Source organism: Phocoena sinus, chromosome 5 (assembly GCF_008692025.1).
Source record: "Phocoena sinus isolate mPhoSin1 chromosome 5, mPhoSin1.pri, whole genome shotgun sequence".
In the NCBI taxonomy this organism is placed as follows: Eukaryota; Metazoa; Chordata; class Mammalia; order Artiodactyla; family Phocoenidae; genus Phocoena; species Phocoena sinus.
In genome coordinates, this window is record NC_045767.1 from 110,811,700 (window position 1) to 110,831,532 (window position 19,833).

The window sequence follows — 19,833 nt, forward strand, 5'->3', positions numbered from 1 at the left end:
CTTTTTTTCTTACTAAGTCTTTGAAATCTTGTGCATAATTTAACACACTGTACATCTCAGTTCATACTAGCCACATTTCAAGTGCTCATGGGCACATTGTTACCATACTGACAGCACAGCCTTGGATTCGGGGCTGCACCAGATCTCGGTCACTCATTTCTGTGATAATGCTTGGCACATAGTAAATGGACAGTAAATGTTTTAAAAAAGAGAAAAAGGAAGCAACGAAAGGTAATAGGATAAATTTGTAGTCAGATAGAACCATGTGTATACCCACTTACTAGCTGGATGCCCGTGGATTGGGTATTTACTCTTCCTAACCTCTGTGTCCTTTTATGTAGGAGTGAGATATTTGTATCTGCCTTTCAGAATTATTGTGAAAGTGTTGAAGTATCATAAGCTGAGCACCTGGTTGGTTCCCTTTCACCCCATTTCTTTTCCGAAATTGAATTAAGTCACATATTAGATGACTTAATCTATTTGTGTCCACTTTTATTAGATCTTATTCATTACCCCACCAAACATAGTACTTTTTTTCAGTTACATATGAGTGGAAAGGAAGAAACTAGAATCAGAGAGTAGGAGGTTCTTGGCATCAAAAGTGGAGCCAAGGACAATTATGTTCAGTTGCTTAGCATGCTGTGGAATTAATTGCCTGTGATCTTAATTATAAATACTTAATTTATAAAACAGCCTTTAAACACGGAGGCCTACATTTAGATATAGGAACAATTCTGGTAAACCAGTTTCAGCCTGATAGCCAATTTAAAACGTTAATGACACAATCACTTCAGATCTTCTCACTTCTTCTACTCAGGCCTGACCAAGGGCTCCGGGACTTGCAGAAGGAAATAGAAGGGCTCACACACATGCGTGTGCAATATAACCTACAGGCAGAAATGAACAGAAAACATTATATGTATGTTGTGGGGCTGACTTCATGGGTATGCGACCCTTCAGTCACATAGGACTACACCCTCAGAAGGGGTAAGTGCTTGGGCCTTGATGCTCTGTGGTTGCCATTGTGAAATTCTTAATAATTTTACCTTTAAAATTGTGGTTTGTGAGTGAGTCTGATAGGATAATGGAACATGCACTGGAAGCTTGGAGCCTTAGTTTCCAGTTGGTTCCACCTCCCGGCCCCTTCTCTGACCACCGGGATGGGGTCTTGACCACCCACTTCCAGGCTCCAGCCCAGTGACTGCAGCCACCCTCTGCCCCTGATGCGGGTCTGGATACAGGAGCAAGAAAGGCCCCATGGGTGTACGCAGCCTGCACACCTATGTGGGTCTGTGCTTGCCCAGCCAGTGTCCTCATGCTCAAGGGAGCACATTAAATAGCAAATAAAACCACACCATGACAGACAGAGAGACAGCTGAATAAATGAAAACCTGGTATGATGTGATGAAGAATTACGCGGTTACACAGTTAATCCTGTGTAAGCACTATGCAGCTCATAAAACAGGACACTGTCAGTGCCCAGTAGTCGCCCCCCCACACACACCATTTCTCTTCCCACTAAGAACACTCTTATTCACCCCTCAGAGTTAACCACTAGCTTTAGTTTTGTGTTAATAGTGTCTGTGCTTTTCTCTCTAGTTCTACCATCCAGAGTGATGGTGAATTATTTGTACATATTTTTTAAATTTATGTAAATTAAATCATACTGCATGTATTTTCTGTGCCTTACCTGTTTTGGTCAACATTGCTTATAAAATTTGTCCATGCTTCTAAATATTACTGTAGTTTGTTATTTCCACTGCTGTACAGTATACCATTTTAGGAATATATCATGAAGTTTTTAGTCTATTCTTGATGGACGTTGAGCTGTTTTCACTTTAGGAGTGTTATGAATCATACTGTGTATATCTCTTGCTGCGCATGTGTAGGACTTTCTGTAGGGTTTATACCAAGGAGAGAATTTTCTGGTTCATGATTATGTATACCTTCAACTTCTCAATAATGTCAAACTGTATTACAAGGTTAGTACTAATTCACATTTACACTTGCAGAGAATGAATATTCCCATTGTTTCACAACCTCTTCAGGTCTTAGAATTGTTAAACACATAAATTTGTGCCAATCAGTTGGGATTCAGTGTTTTAAAAATTGTTTATTTTAATTTGCATTTCTCTGATTTTTTATGAGATTGAGCATTCTTAACATATGCTTCTTGGCCATGTGGATTTCCTCTTTTAAAAAAATCTTGTTTAGTTGCTTCTTTTCCAATTTTCTTTTGAGTGTCTTTCTTACTAAGTTGTAAAAACTCTCTGTAAAATTTTATAAACTGCATATTTGTCAATTGCATGTGTTGAAAAAATTTCTCCAGCTCCATGGTTTGTCTTTTTTTTTTTTTAACATCTTTATTGGAGTATAATTGCTTTACAATGGTGTGTTAGTTTCTGCTTTACATGGTTTGTCTTTATATACTCTTTTATGGTGTCTCTTGATAAGTAGGAATTGAAAATTATCAATGTTTCCATTATGACTATTTCTTTTTGTATCTTGTCTTTAAAATGTGAAATTCTTTGCTACCTATCATTGAATTAATGTCCATTATTATCTTCTAAATTATTTATTGCTTTTATGTATATATTTAGGTTTTTAAGCACATTGGAAGTGATTTTTGCACAAGGTGTGAGAGGAGGATCGAGTTTTATTCCCTCCCCGTTCTCCCCCACTCCCCTTTCATAGAGACCCTCAATTGTCCTAGAAATGTTTACTGAAAAATCCCTCATTACCTAGTGGTCTTCAGGGCCACCTCTGCCATATAAATGTCCACATATTCATAGGTACGTTTCTGTGCTCTTTTTCTGTTCCATCAATCTGTTTGTCTAGCCTTGGAAGAGTACTACTACACTCTCCTAATTACCATATATTTATAATAAATCTTTGGTCTAATTTTCTCATTGTTTGTGACAGGAGGTCAATTCCCATAGCAGTTAATATTTCATGAGTAGAAGACATATTTTCTTTATACATAACTATGACTCCCTCCTGTGAACAATAACGGAATTTATATGTATCTATTTATTCTTCCCTCCCTTCTCTTTAACCCACCACCAGATTTTGTTAGATATGTGTTTTTCTCTTACTCTATACCTTATACTTTAAATATACCTCTTTTTGATCATGCAGTTTACTAATTCCAAATGGTACTTTTCCACCTTGACTATAAATGATGTTGAAATCGGCTACTCACATCATTTACCAACTTCTTTTCCCTCTTAAAATTTCAGTTAGTTATTTACTAGTTGTGTCATCTAGGCTAGGATAAAAATCTTACGTCACACTCATTTTTCTTGAGTAATGTGTAGACATTTCTCCACTGCCTTTTAGCTTGTGGCTTTGCTTCTTATAGGCGTATTGTTCTTTTGGTCTGGCTATTTAAAAGATTCTTTAATTCTGCATTCTAATAATGTTTCTGAGATACGTTTCGATAAGCATCAAACAGAGACAGTTTTTTTTCCTGATATAAAGTATGTCCTTCAATTTGAAGATCCTAATTTTATTTTATTTTGGTAATTGCTCCTGAAACTATGTCCTTAATATATTTTTATTTTATTATTTTGTTCTTTTTTCTTCCTTTGCCTGTTCTCTATGTGTATCATTTTCTTGTAATCCTTTTAAAGTCTTTATTGTTTTTCACATTGTTCTCTTCTATCAATCCTGTTTTCAGTGTCCCATAGTCAGTCTTCATTTCTGTTTTTTTAAAAACTTCAATTTACCTAAACAAAAAACAAAAACAGTTCACCTATTTCTTCCACCCTCCATCCCCTGCCTCTGGCAGCCACAAATCTATTCTCCATATCTGTGAGCTTAGCATATATATACATATACATATACATATATGTATTCATAGATTCCACATATAAGAGACATCATACAGTATTTCTCCTTCTCTGTCTGACTTATTTCACTTAGCATAATGCCCTTGAGAACATAGACCTTCATTTCTGCAAATGACTTTATTTCTTTCCATCAGCTCACATGGGTATTTCTATTGTCTGACCATATCTTTCTTCAGCTTTTACATTCCTTTGCAGGGGGGGAGTTATTTAATAGAAACAATTACCTTTTTTTCCGTCCAAAAACCTTAGGCAATATGTTTGGTCAAAATGTTTACATTGTTTGTGGCAATATTTTTCATCCCATTTGTTACCCCTGGAGACATTTTTCTTGTGGTATTTATCCATCATATTTTTTAGCATCTTTTCCATTTTATTTGTTTCTGCAGTATTTTTTGTATACCTTTTTTTTTTTCATTACTCACTTTGTGGTGAGTTCTTCCTGTACCAGCCACTTGTAGGAGTTTTGGAGGTTTGTGTATGTCAGGGGTCAGAGCAGTTTTCCAGATTAATGGGAGACACCACTAATGACACGGGTCCCTGTTTGTACATGAGTTCCTTTAGCCTCTACTTCCCGCTCAGCCGTTCTGTGCCCACTCTGAGGGACAGGTCACATTGCTGACTGTCTCTCCTTACCCCCACAACAAGGAGGTTGAGTCCTGAAAATATGCCCTATCCCTGTGTGGTTCCTCATTCAGCCCCCTTTCCTGACTTCTTGAGACCTTGTAAGAACGTGGTCCACGGTGCTTCTGCTGTCAGAATAAGCACCTCAGTTCCGTTCTTCCGAAGGGATTCGCTCCTCGGGTTGTGGCTACTTGTCGTAGCGAGCTATTCTCTGCATTGTCTGAGATCTGCAACCATGGGCATCTTTAACTGCCCTTTCTTCCACTCTCATTTAACTTTCATGTGTATCTGGAAGCTCTTTCTCGGATAATGTGCTTCCGAGTTGTGGATGTCTTCTCATTTCGTCTCAGGAATTTGCTTTTCTGATTTTTTTCATTTTTATTATTATTTTTGGACTGTTTCTAAGAGAAGAAGGGGTAAAGACTATAGTTTTACCCCAAAATTTACAAATGAAAAGGCATGATAATATTTTGAGTAACTAAAGCAAATGCCAAGAAGCAAGCCTCCCTGAAAAATCTGCAGTTCATACATTAATGTTCAACACAGAGCTCTTATTATTACCTATCTGTACTTTTATGTTAAATGATAGTCTTATAATTTCTTCAGAAGTTACTGATGAGTAAAATTAAACATAACATTTTAATAGGCTGTATTAATTTGTTAGGGTTGCCATAACAAATTACCACAACCTGAGTGGTTTAAAACAACAGAAATTTATTCTTTCACAGTTCTGGAGGCTATAGTTCAAACCCAAAGTGTTGGCAGGGCCATGCTCCCTCTGAAGCCTCTAGGGGGGACCCTTTCTTGTCTGTTCCAGCTTCTGATAGTTCCAGGCATTCCTTGGCTTGTGGCAGCATGACTCCAATCTCTGCTTCTGGCTTCACATAGCTCTGTTCTACTAGGTCTGTGCGTCTCTCCTCTTCTCATAAGGACATGAGTCATACTGGATTTAAGGGCCCACTCTACTCTAGTATGACATCATCTGACTTTAACTAACCATGTCTGCAATGACCCTATTTCCAAAAAGATGACATTCTGAGATATTTGGTGTTTAGGACTTCAACATTTCTTTTTGGAGGACACAATTTAACCCATAACATATGGGGTAGTATCTTTTGGTAGAGAATGGATTAGCTGATTGTTATAACTCACAATTTATTTTTTAACAGATAAGTAATATTTTTGTGAAACAAATCTAAAGTATTCTTAAAAACACATTGTGCTTTTTATAACAGCTATATTGAACCATTGAGAAATATTGATTTCCTTATTTTAATACTGTGTTTAAATTTGTGTCTTTGTTAAGTTGGGAAAAAGGTGTTTGGAGACCTGCCAGTGATTATTATTTCAGGAGATAGAAATATAGGCCAACATTGCTTAGTTATCTACTTATGGACAGATAAATACTTATATAAAACTATAAAAAAGTGTTATTTAGCCAAGGAACTGTGGATATTGGAATAGTATCTTGTTTTAGTTTGTGAGTAACAAAATCTATTAAATTCTGGCTTTAATAATTCTAACGAGGTATTTATTTCAGTTAATGGAGAGAAATGTTATTTGGGTAAATCATCCATTTTGAAATAAAAAATTTTTTAAAATAAATTACGTTTTAAAGTTATCTTAAAAATCACTGAAGAACTAAAAAGACAGTGGAGAACTCCACTGGTCAATTTTTGATTGACCACCTATTAACCAGAGTGAGAAGCAGAACATTCGAGTGGGAAACTTGTTTACGCCATGAAAGCATTGTGATACTGGACACCTGGGAAGAGGAAGCGTGTATGTAAGGAGGACAGAGTCAAGGTTCAGGGCCTGTCCATGTTGGAGACTTTTATAAAAGAGCCTCCCTACATTAAGCCAGTAAGAGCAATCTAGGATGTATCCCATTTCTTCTCCAACCAAAGCAAAAACTTTTTAAAAATGTGAAAAAAGAAACATTCCCTGAGGAGTTGTGGCCACTCACAGGGTCTTGCATGGATTTGTACCTTGTGTATGCATAGCCTAGCTTAGTCAGGGAGCCTCAAGTTATAACTTAGGTTAAGATGATTTCCAACTGGTAATGCCCCCAGGCTGCTGGCAGAAGGAACTGTAAACCCTCTTGAATGAAAGGAGCTTAAATTAATTTTTAAGGGCAGTGAAGATCAAGGAGTCCATAATATCTAAGCACATAAAGAAACAATGCAAAAGGTACAAAAACCAGCTAAAAAAATACACAATAGTAACAGGCTCATTTAGATTCACATATTGGAATTATCAGAGTCAAATATTAGAACAACTATACTTAGTGTGTTTAAAGAAATAAGAGAAGTTGAAAATATCTGTAGAGAATAGGAAATTATAAAAAGTGACATAAATTTGAAATTAAAACAACAAAACTTCTAGAACATAAAAGCGCAATAACTATATTGGCATACTTGGTAGCATATTGGTTACAGCAGAATAGATAACCGGTGAAATGATAGTAAGGTTAGAAGAAATTATCCAGAATGCAACATAGAAAGACAAGTTGCAAAATACAGAAGGGAAGGCAAGAATGATACTATGAAAATGCTATCAAGAGATCTAATATCCCAATGATCAGAGTCCAAGAGGGAGAGGATATCCCATCTAAGGGATATGGCAGAGGCAATATCTGAAGAGTTTTCGTTAAGTATTCACTTTTTAATATCTAGAATATCACTTTCATAATTGTATAACTTTTAAACTAGTAGTTAAAAATAGCATTAAGCATAGTACATAACACAAATGAGGGCAAGAAGAGGGAGGAAAGGAACGTGGTAAAATAGAAAGTGAAAATTAGAAGGTAGATACAAGTAAAAAATTACTATTGTTTATATTCATCTATAATTATTATCACATACATTGAACAAAAATGAACAAAATACTCCAGTTAAAAGTCAAAGAATTTCAGAGTATAGGGTGAAAAAAATCAACTATATGTTGTTTTTGAGACACATTTAAAATATAGACTATAGAAAAGTTGAAGTAAAAGGTTTTTCAGCTTTCTTTTGACTTCTGTTTACATAGTATATATATTTTTATCCTTTTGTCAATATTAAGAATATAAAAGGTGATATCACTATAGAAATAGACTTAACAGAAAAAGAAAGGGAATATTGAGAACTTATACACAATAAGAAGGTTTCTGGAAAAATATATACTACCCTAACTTAACAAAACAATAGAAAACCTGAAGACTTTTGCAATTATTGAAGAAAGTACATCTTTGTGAAAAATATTTTTCCCCAAATTACCAGGGCAAATGATTCTGCTGGTAAAGTCTATCAAGGATTCAAGGGATAAATTAATATTATATTTCAGAAGATGTTAAAATTTTATATTTCAGAAATATAAAGGATTTATTTTATTCTAAGTCCAATCAGGAGACGTGTACTACATAGTGATTTAAACTGGGGAAATTTAATATATAAGGAGTTATTAAGACATGGTAAAAGAGATGTCAGTGAATTCTATAGGGTATTTTAAGGCTGAAGGAGAGTATGCAGAGATGGAAGAATTTGGAAGGGACCTCCCTCCCCAAGACTGGAGAAGGTGTAGTTGCAGCCTGTTGCAGGCAGAGAAGTTCCCTGTGTGGCTGGACCATAGCTGGTCTACAGTTACTGGGTGAGCAGGAAGCAGCCTTCTGAGTTGCATGCGAGCCTCAGTTAAGGACAGACACCAGGCATACAGGCATGCAGGGGAAGTGGGCATGCTGCTATGGGTGAGAGGCCTGGCGGGCCTGGTGTCCACTTTGGGCAAGGATAGATGAGCAGAGCGAGTTGGAGAGCCAGTGTGGACAGGAGGTCTGGAGTGTGATGTCTCTATTTCTAGGGCTGTCAGACAGTGATCACTAGGCCAAGCTGGGGCTGTGAGTTTGCCAAGGGATCTATACCTTATATAAAAATACATACCAAAGAGGTAGCACTACATATGCATGGGAAGAAAAGGGATTTTTCAATACATTGTACTAGAATAAATATCCTTATAGAAAAAAGCACAACTAGACAACTATTTCACATCACCTCACTCTTGGTGAGTAGTGACTGAAGGGAAATATTAGGGGAGCTTCTGATTGCTAGAAATGTTCTGGTTCTTAATCTAGTCATAGTTAACAAGGATGTTTGTGAAAAGTTACTAAACTGAATTCTTATGTTCAATTTTCTGCATGAATTACATTTTAATAAAAATGTTAATCTTTTAATTTTATAAGACAATATAGTGAAATATATCCAAGGTCATGGAGTAGGAAAGGATTTCTTAAACAAGACACAATATCACCAAGTGTAAGTGAAAGAACTGATTCACTTACCTATATCAAAATTAAGAACTTCTATTCATCAAATGTACCAAAAAGAGTAATAAGACAAGTCACAGAGTGGGAGAAAAAAATTACAATATATATATCACCAACAGTTCTCTAAAACCTAGTGTATATAACAGATTCCTTCAAACTAGGGCGAAAATGAGAAACAACCTGCCGAAAACTGGACAAAAGACTGGAAAGGGAGTTTAAAATCCAAATTCTTTATGAACTTATACAAAGATGCTCAGCCTTGTTGGTGATTAGGTATATGCAAAGGAAAGCTAGGGGATTCGAGACCACACCTACCAGATGGTTATAGATCTAAAAGACTGAGAGTACAAAGTGTTGGTGAGGATGTTGAAGGCTGGGGATGCTCATACCCTTACTGGTGTCAAGTAAAGCTTAATGGTAGTGATTCCACTCCTTAGCTCGCTGTAGAGCAGTGCCTCTCACCCTGTACTGCATAGTTTCCACACAGACTTTAATGTGCAAATGAATCTTGGTAAGATGAATATTCTGATTTAGTAAGTCTGGGTTGGGACCTGAGCATCTGCATTTCTCTCAGGTTCCCAGATGATGAGGATTCTCCTAATCCATAGACTTGCATTAGAGAACCTCTGACACACATAAATTAGGAGGCACATACAAGAATGTTCAGGGACTTCCCTGGTGGCCCAGCGGTTAAGACTCCATGCTCCCAATGCAGGGGGCCTGGGTTCCATCCCTCGTCAGGGAACTAGATCCCGAATGCTGCAACTAAGAGCCTGTATGCCACAACTAAAGATCCCACATGCTGCAGCTAAGACCCAGCACAGCCAAATAAATAAATAAATAAATATTAAAAAAAATAAAAAAGAATGTTCATAGCAGCATGGTCTGTAAATAACTCCAGGCTGGAAACAATTCAAATGTCATCAACAGCACAATGATGAATAAATCACGGTAAATCCAAGGGAAGAGTATATTGCAAGAGAGCGGACAACCTGTATCTACATGCAGCAACATGAATGAATTTTGTAAATATGATGTTGAGCACTAAAAGCAAAACACAGAAGTATTTTGGTAGATCACGTTCAAATAAAAAGGTAAAACTAAGTGTTATAGTTTAATACTATTGGTACATTTACAAAAAAAGACACAAATGTTTAAAAGAAAAGTCAGGGAAGTAGTTAGGTCTTGGGAGAGGGAAAGTACTTTGATTGGGAAGGAAGCATTCTGGGATGGGGCAAATATATTGTTTCTGGTACTAAGTGCTCCACTCTTTGTTAAAATCTGTGCATATAACATTTAGTGTACTTTCCTCTATGTATGTTACACTTTTACAACAGTAGAGTTTTAAAAGATCAGCTTCACCAGGAAAAGCAAGGCTGAGCACCTATTCTGCTAGAGGCTTGGGAGTGGGACATCTTAGGGTGACCAACTGGCTCAGTTTGCCCTGGACCGAGGAGGTTCCCAGGATCTGAGACTTTCAGTACTAAAGTAGAGGCAGTCTTGGGCAAAATGGGATGGTTGGTCACCATGCATCTAGACTGCTTTACACTGCAGAGGCCATTAGGGACAAAGGATAGGTTCTGAAGATCTCGTAATGTATTATAAAATTATGAAGAAGGCAGAGTCTTTAAACGGGTTTAAAGCAAGAATTGAAGGGCTAAACCCCTGGAGAGATTTATTTGGAGTTTCTAGTTAAAACAACTAGGACAATGGCACAGTGTTAAACAATTTGTTAGGTTTCTTGAGAGGCTCCTGACAGCCCAGTCTTGTTCTGCCTGAGCAGCCTTGCAGGGTATTGTGGGCAACTTCTGGAGTTCGGCTGTGTCCTCTCACCTATACTCTACTGTCTGCCTAAACAGTTCTCTGGACTTAAGTCTCAGGGATCTCCAAAGAGGATTTGAGTGTCCTGAGAATGTAGGACTCAGAACCCTAATTCCTCTAAGGAACAGAAGCTCTTCTACTCCACGTTAGACCCACTTACCATCCTTGAGGGTCCCCTTACCAGTGAAGCTGCCCCTAGAGTTGCTTTGTTTCTGAGTGAGCCTCCACAGATAAATCTACTAAACCCTTAGTACAAAGTGGTGGTGAGTTGTCTTTGTTTATTTTTCCCTACTAGACTGTGTATTTCTCAAAGCTTGGGGCTGTCTTGTTCATCTTGTGCTCTCAACATCTTGTGTTCTCAACGTGCCTGCCACACCATAAGCATCCATTGTTTAGCTGCATCTAGTAAATATGAGATAAATATCTGCCGAGGTTGCAGATGACAAAACCATGTATTGAACTAAAATACTAGGTGTAACAATTAGTTTGGTCCTGATGAAAGCCATGCTATGTTATCTTTCTATGTTTAGTTAAGTATTGCTTGCCTGATAGAGTGTAACTGTGGTAAATAACAGTTTTGATTTGAAAAAAAGTTTAAAAAATGTTTAAAAAAGTAAGAAAAAAAAGTAAGCACTTATCTATAGGCTACTGATTCTTATTGGATATATATGTCTTAGAACATACACCCCTCTAGAGCAGATACTATGTTATGTGTGAGTTCTGCTAGGTAACCACCACATTTATTATTCCTAATTAAGAAAAAAACTGATATGTTTTCTCTAATACATAAGGCAAAGGGTGATACAAATTTTATGGACTGGGAGACATGTTTGTGTCCCTCAATATATTTTTGAATCTATCCTAAGTCTGAGGAGAACTATTCATTACTGTGTCCTAACCCACAGGGAAACCAAAGTCAGTCATTCTTGAAATTTAACATCCTGGAACGATACTCTTGTGTTCTAAAATGTACTTTAAACCAATGAGAGTCTCTGTGGTATTTGGATGATTGCGCTTTGAAGGAGCTCCAAATTTTCTTATGCAGTCCATGAGATGGGTTTATAGTTTAGACAGATGAAGGCAGTAACTGTTGAGCTCGCAGAATATCCCTTCTTTGCTAAAGGGGGAAAATGATACTTTTAGTCATTCCTGAATGCTTTGCAAAAGGTAAAATATTCCATTGCTTTTAAGTTGGAACTAATTTATAGCAAGTATTCAAAGAATCTATTTAATTACACACCAATGGGTATGAAAATGGATTTCCTATTTTTTGACCCTTAATTTTTATCAGTTTGTGCTACAGTGTCCACTGGGAAATACAGTGTATATAAGGGATGTTTCTTTCAAGCATTTCATGCATATGAATCTTTTAAACATGAGGTTTTGAAACTATATTGGCAAAATATGCTACAATTCTATTGCTTACAAACAAAAGCCAAGGTGGTTTTGACTTGAAGTCAAAAAGTGCCATTTATTAAATGTCATGGTAATGACTTGTACCATCAGTTCCATAAAGGAAATCTCTGTGAGAGCATTTTCTGAAAGTGTTTTTTTTTTTTTCCTCTCTCTCTTATTGTCTGCTTGGAATATTTCTTCTTGAATATACACACTGTGAATTTGACTTTGTCCATGAACAACCAAAATCTTAATGTTAGTCCATTTACTTACAGTGAATTTTGAATTAATTTTTAGAATACAAAAAGCACGATCTTATTCTTTTAACCTGGCCCCAAACCCTTTTAAAGGCAATTTTCCAACTAGATTTACAATCCCTTTCTTACACCTAAGGTAGTTTTCTCTGGCATAAGTTTTAAAAATTAGAATTAATGATTCATGACCATAGTAAATTACATGTATGTCATAGTATATTTTGCAAGCTTATCTGACTTAAGGAATAGAAGGCTAAAACATGGAAATAAGGAAAATAGAATGTTAGAAAGTTTTCTTTTTCTGGGTTTCTAATTTTTGACTTAAATTCCTCTGTGGGGCAAAACTTGGTTTGGGAATGTATTGAAAAATATTTAAATGACTGATGCATTTTCTCTTATTGTGTTTTAAAAAAGGATAGAATTTATCACTTTACAAGAAAGAAAAACAGACTTTTAGAAAGAAATCTTATGTTTTTCATGATCTTAATTGCCCCTAATCATTTTCATGTGAATGAAAGTGTTTTTCCACAATTAATCTTGTAGAACATGAATTTTTAAAATAGTATTCACAATTTTTTTCAATTTTTAGTGTTTCTGAAATAACACATGATTAAAAATAGAATTTTGTGTGTGATTCTAATACGAAGGGTCTTTTAAAAATAATTCTCATTAGAATTAGTAAATTGTTACAGAGGAAATTAATAAGTAAAATGGCTAAATAAAATTAGAGTCATTTTATATTCTTTATAGTTATAATTCTTTTTTCTTTTTTTATTGTTTTGTTTTTGTCAGAGTTAGGTTTTTAGTAATCAGTGAAAGTGAGAACAAATATTTTCTCAAGGTTGTTAAAAAAACTTTTACTGTATTTTTGGCTCCATTAAAATTGCTTTTGTATCCCAAGATAGGCCTCAAAATGACAAAAATGTTTGATAAAAAGGATAATTTATTTAGGAAAAGTGAGGATCTTAACTAAGGAAAAAGCCTTAAATGGAGATGTATAGAGATAGAAAAATGTGGTTAGAATTTAACAGGAAAACAGTTAAACAAACAAACTCACAGGAATTTCACTCATGATAAGAAGAATAAAAGAAGAAAAAAACCAGAGTTTTGTCTTATTTATAATGAGTGAGGGAAATCCCTCTTTATCTGTTTCTCATGGTGGATATAAAAATCAGATGAGATTGTTTTTGTAGAAGTTAACTGTAAATTGTGAAGTACTAAACTCTGATTACTATTTTTAGAATGGAGTATTAATACTTGAATCACAACATAACATTGCAGAAGGTCTAAAGTTAAAAAAGTCTCATACTAATGAATTTAAAATATCCACAGGAATTCTTATTCTCAACAGAAAACCACCTCAGTGCAACATATAGAAAACTGTTTTTGAATTTAGTTCATTTCCCAGTGAGAAAAGTAAGAGCTTAGTCCCAGGAAAACCACTTGGCTATTTAGACTTTGAAATACTCTAATTTGTTTTGTGAATTATTTATTCTCAAGATGAACTTCAAATTAGAAAGTACCTTTAAGATATATAGGAGGAGCTTTTAACCTTTTAGGACTATAACTCAAATTTGATTTGGCACCATAACAAGAATAATATAAATTGCTCATGTGAAGATACTACTAGAAGATATGTAGAATATTTAACTTGTCTTTATTGTTTTACTTAAATATAATTTACAGTAGCAAAATGGTCTTATCTCAAATGTACCATTCAGTGAGTTTTGGGGAACAGATATTGAGACACAGCATTTCTATCACTTCAGAAAGTTCCCGTCTGCCACTTCTCAGTCAGTCTACCCCTGTCCCACTCTCCACCTCTAGAAGTAACACTGATCTGATTCCTAGTGTCATTGTTTAGTTTTGGAAATTTAGGAATTTCATATAAATGAAGTCATATACTATGTATGTTTTCTTGTCTGACTTCTTTCATTTAGCATAATGTTTTTGAGATTTATCCATGTTGTTGCAAGTATCAGTAGTCCATTCTTTTTTATTGCTGACTAGTAGTCAACTGTTTGACAATACCACATGTATTATCCATTCTCCTGTTAATGGACATCTGAATTGTTTCTAGTTTTTAGCTGTTATAAGTAAAGCTTCCATTAGTATTTGTGTACAAGTATTTGTGTGGACATGTGTTTTTATTTTTCTTGGATTAACACCTGGATACAGAATTAATGGATCACAGAGTAGATGTATGTTTAACTATTTTAGAAATGAGAAAGTTTTCTAAAGTGGTGGTACCAATTTGCATTTCCATTGGCCTTCCAGTTGCTCCACATTCTCTGACATTTGTTGTTGTCAGTCCCTTTCGTTTTAGCCATTTCAGTGGGAGTAGCTCATTGGGGTTTCAATTTGCATTCCTCTGCCTGATGACTAATGATGCTGAGCACTTTCTCACATGCGTGTTTTACATTTGTAGATCTCCTTTTGTGAAGTGGCTCTGTTTTTTGCCCATTTTAAAGAGTCATTTGTCTTTTTTTTATTGAATTGCAAGAGTCTATATATATTCTGGGATTTAGGTCCTTTGTCATGTGTTATGAATACTTACTCACATGTGTTTTGAATATTTACTCTCAGTAGCTTGCCTTTTTTTCTTGCATTTTCTTATTAGCACAAGGTTTTATTTTTGATGAAGTCCAGTTTTTTCATTTTTTTCCTTTGTGACTTGTACTTTCTGTGTCTTCTTTAAAATTACTTTGTTGATCTAAAGGTTGTGAAGACCTGTATTTTTTTCCTAGCAGTTTTGTTGTTTTAGCTTTTATGTTTGGACCTATGATTCATTTCAAATTAATTTTTGTGTATAGTTTAAGGTAGTATCATTTGTTGAAGAGGTTTCTTTCTCCATTGAATTGCTTTTGTGCCTTTGTCAAAATTTTTGATTGTATTTGTACACATCTATTTGAGGTCTGTTTACTCTGTTTCACTACCTCATTATCTTATTCCTGTAGCTTTATAGTAAATCTTGATGTCAAGTGGTGTATATCCTCCAGATTTTTTTCCTTTTCAAGATTGTTTTTACTATTTTTGTTCCTTTGCCTTTCCAAATAAAATTTTAAGTTATTTTGTCAATTTCCAGAAAAAAGATGGCTGTGATTATAATTGACATTGCTTTGAATCTATGTATCAATTGAGGGATATAGAACAACAATCTTAACATTAAGTCTTCAATCCATGAACGCAGTATAGCTCTTCATTTGTTTAAGTCTTCTTTAATCTCTCAGCAATATTTTATTTTTTTAAAATATACGTTTTATATTTATATGCTATTTGTTAAATTTATCCTTAATGCTTTGATTTTTGAAGCTCTTGCAAATGATACTGACTTTTAACTCCTTTTTCTGTTTATGGTACTATATAGAATACAATTGATTTTTTAATTGACTTTGTACTTTGCAGCATTACTAAAATTCATTGTTTTCTTTCTGATTCATTAGAATTTACTACATACACGGTCATGTCATTCTGAATAAAGGTAGTTTTACTTTTTTCTTTCCAAACTGTATGTCTTTTTTTTTTTCTCTTTGTCTTGTTTTATTGCACTGGTTAGGAATTCTAGCATGATGCTGATCACAGATATCCTATCTTGTTTCAAATCTTAGGCAGAAGGCATTCACTGTCTCACCATCATGTATTATATTAGCTACAGTTTTTTGTAGATTCCTATTGTCAGGATTTTGAAGTTTCCATTTTTGGTAGTTTGCTGTAGAACAATTTTTTTATTCATAAATGCTTGTTGAATTTTGGAAGATTTTTTTATGCATGTACTTAAATATTATTTGATTTTTCTCTCAATGTATTATATATAGTGTATATAGTACACTATATATAATACACTATATTATATATAGTGTATATAGTGAATTGCACTGATTAATTTTCACATATAAAGCCAACTTTATATTCTTGGGCAACACCTAATTGTCCATAATATATTATGCTTTTCATATATTGATGGATATAAGGCTAAAATGAGATGGTGTGTGTAGAAGTTATTTTTAATACACTAAATAGATGTAAGTTACTGATAAATAATTTTCAGGAAGAAGCATACATAAATAAAACTTAAATCTTTGATGTGAATTTTTTTTAATAAATTTTATTTATTTTTGGCTTCGTTGGGTCTTCGTTGCTGCATGCGGGCTTTCTATAGTTGTGGCGAGTGGGGGTTACTCTTCGTTGTGGTGTGCGGGCTTCTTCTTGCAGTGGTTTATTTTGTTGCAGAGCATGGGCTCTAAGTGCGCGGGCTTCAGTAGTTGCGGCTCACAGGCTCTAGATTGCAGGCTCGGTAGTTGTGGCGCACCGGCTTAGTTGCTCTGTGGCATATGGGATCTTCCTGGACCAGGGCTCGAACCTGTGTCCCCTGCATTGCCAGGCAGATTCTTAACCACTGCACCACCAGGGAAGCCTCTTGATGTCAATTTTTATGTTAATAGTTTAATACCTATAATTAATAATCTATGATATTTTGATGGTAATCAGGAGAGAGCATATTTTATATTCAGGAATAACTGACAGATATTTATTGAGCACTTACTGTGTGTGCTCTGCTCATTGCTGGAGAGGCACGGGTGAACATGACAAAAGCTACTGACCTTGTAGTACTTATATTCTAGTGGAGAAGATAGACAGTAAACAAATTTTTGATGCTCTGCTCTACCTGAGGGAGGTTCTGACCTAGGATTTTAGAATATTGTTAACAAAGCCACCATGTGAGGACTTCGGGATTTTGCTTAGCTGAGCTTCCTTACACCTTATTGTTCAGTTCAATTCCCCCTTTTCCAAACCAGATTTTGCCAGATAGAAAAGTATGTTATTTATGTTTTGCTCTGTGTTCTGCTCTCTTTTCCTGATGATCAGCTATTTAATTCAAACTTTCCTTGGCATTGGAAAATTTATATATTTTAGAATAAACAGATAGAAAGCCATTTTATTATAGAATAACTTAATATATACAAAAATAAAGAGAGTAGGATACCAAATCCATATGTATCCAGTAATTACTGGCTCCAGTAATTATGAACTCATGGTCAGTGCTGTTTCATCCATGTACTCACTCAGTTCCCGTCTTAGTTTGTATTATTTGAAGCAAATTTCTTGCTATCCATCCATAAGTATTTTTCAATTTTATTATAAAATATAAGGAATCTTTTTTTAAAGCACACCAAAATATCATAATCTCATCTAAAAATTAATAAGTTATTAATATCAACTAATAACTAGTAATTGTTCAAATTCCACATTTTTCATCATATTTTGATAAAACTTCATTCAAGTAAAGACGGAGTTGTTATATCATTTTTGCTTCCATCTTTAATAAAGACATTTGGTATAAGTATCTATATAGAAGTAAAGATGTCATCTGAATTTTGAAGGCAATGAAATTGATTAAAGTTTTCATTTTTAACGTTTTAAAAACTGACCATAGAAAATGCTGTGCTAGATATATAATGAGTACAAAAAAATTTTAGACCTCAACCATGTCTTATAAAGAATTTATAGCATTGTGGCTGAGTTATAACACAAAAGGTAACCCACAATACAAGTTGTGTTCTGTCCCAGTGATGGGGATGAATGGCTCTCAGCCTCCATGACCATTCACATTGGTGTATCATATCAGGAGGTGATTGCAAGGCACATTTTTTAATGCTGGAAAGACAAAACTTTGAAAATTATTTAACTTTTTAATAATTAGAATGGATTCAGGATTATTGTTGTAATCATGCCAGTTACATTCCTTTGAATTCCAATATGCTTTTATGAGTGAAGAGAAAAAGATGATGGAATTACAGCTTGGCCTTGAAAGTTGGGTGTGCTTTGGGAAGGTGGAGACTGATTAGGAATAGTGGCCAGGGTTCTTGAGAGGAACAGAACCAGTAGGATCTCTCTCTATAGATATAGATACAGATATAGATGTCTATTGATCAATGTATGTACATAGAGGTCTAGATAGACAGTTAGAGGGATAGACAGATAGATAGATTTCTCTCTCTCTTTCTCCATATGTGATTTTAAAAAATAAATCTCTCCCCTACCTCTCCCCCTCATATATGGAGAGATTTATTTTAAGGAATTAGTTTAGTTTTTGCAGAGACTAGCAAGTCTAAAATCTGCAGTATGGGCTGGCAGGCTGGAAACCCAGAGAAAAGCTGATGTTGTATCTCAAGTCTGAAGGCAGTCTGCTGGCAGAATTCTCTCTTCTGAAGGCCTTCAACTGATCGGATGAGGCCCACCTACCTTATAGAGAGCAATCTGCTTTACTCAAAGCAGATTTAAATGTTAATCTCGTCTAAAAATACCTTCACAGAAGCATCTAGATATTTTTGACTAAGTATCCAGGTACTGTGTCCTAGACAAGTTGACACATGAAAATTAACCATCACAAGTGGGCACCATGGCATAAGCAAATGAGTGGAGGTGGACTTCAATACTCTTTTGGATTAAGGCAAGTAGAGCACTTAAACTAGAGGAAAAATTCATATATGGACATAGCGGTTAGTAAAACCACTAAGAAATGATCCTAATTTTGTCCTCAATTATTCTTAAAGTTGATGCTAAAATGATATATGTTTCTTGAAAGAACCAAATTTTGTTGAATTTGATCTTTTGATGTGTAGTAGTAAGAAGACAGAGCATCTGTGAAATATTTGATTAGTACAGTCAATTTTCATTTATTAGTAATAATGGAAACAGGGTCTACATGGCTACTGAGCTTCATAGATAACATTTAACACATTAATATTCAGAATTTTCATCATCCACTCAGAATTTAAACTTTTACTTGTAGTTATAACATGTAGAAACATTGATTTATGTTTTATCTTTGCTTCCTTTCTGATAATGGTTTAAAGGACTGAAAAGGACAGGTTGAAATTGACTGGTCCTTAAAACCAAATTGTAAATGTTGATCATAACAATGGAAAGTCCTTGTTGTTAGCTTATTTCACTAATCTTGTTTGTTATATTTATGTATGATACTTACTGTAGCTTTATAGACTTGGGCTTTGTGAATCACTTTGTACTTACACAAACCTCTAATTTTATTTTCTACAGTTTTCTGCCTGCAATTGAGTCTTAAGTTTTCACTAATCATATATGGTCTATATATGACCATACATATGCAAGGTGACAATCTATCTTGATACTAGCTATGACTAGGAGAGTTGAATAGAGTGAAACATTTGGAATAAACATACAAACACAAGCGGGGCTAAAATGCTATACTATGATTATCCTTTTGTTTCTGCCACCAGAGTCTTTTTTCTTCTGTTGAATGTATTGCTTTAATGAGCTTTCAGTAAAGATAATGAAACATTAATGAACTTCAATCTTCTGACCACCCAATCATCAAAGACAAAGGAAAATAACTAAAAATTAACAATCTTTCATAGGGGATTAGATTCTTATTTTCATTTTCTAATTCCATTCCAGAATTTCTAATTCCATTCCAGAATTTCTAATTCTCATTCCAGAATTTGCACAATAATTCTAGCTCATGCATAACCTGCAAATATGAGGAAAACACAATTAGGATAGCTTTCCTCAAAATGTGAGTCAGTTACGAAGAATTTATGAACCTCGCACTCAG

General features: G+C 34.8%; 1 protein-coding gene across 1 annotated transcript in view; it reads left to right on the forward strand.

Moving 5' to 3' along the window:
• Positions 1-19,833, forward strand: part of IQCM (IQ motif containing M) — a 361,372-nt gene that overhangs the window by 76,036 nt on the left and 265,503 nt on the right. Inside the window, 2 exon segments of the mRNA XM_032632005.1 lie at positions 9,519-9,544; positions 17,219-17,274. Of these exon segments, the coding sequence (XP_032487896.1) occupies positions 9,519-9,544; positions 17,219-17,274 (82 nt within the window).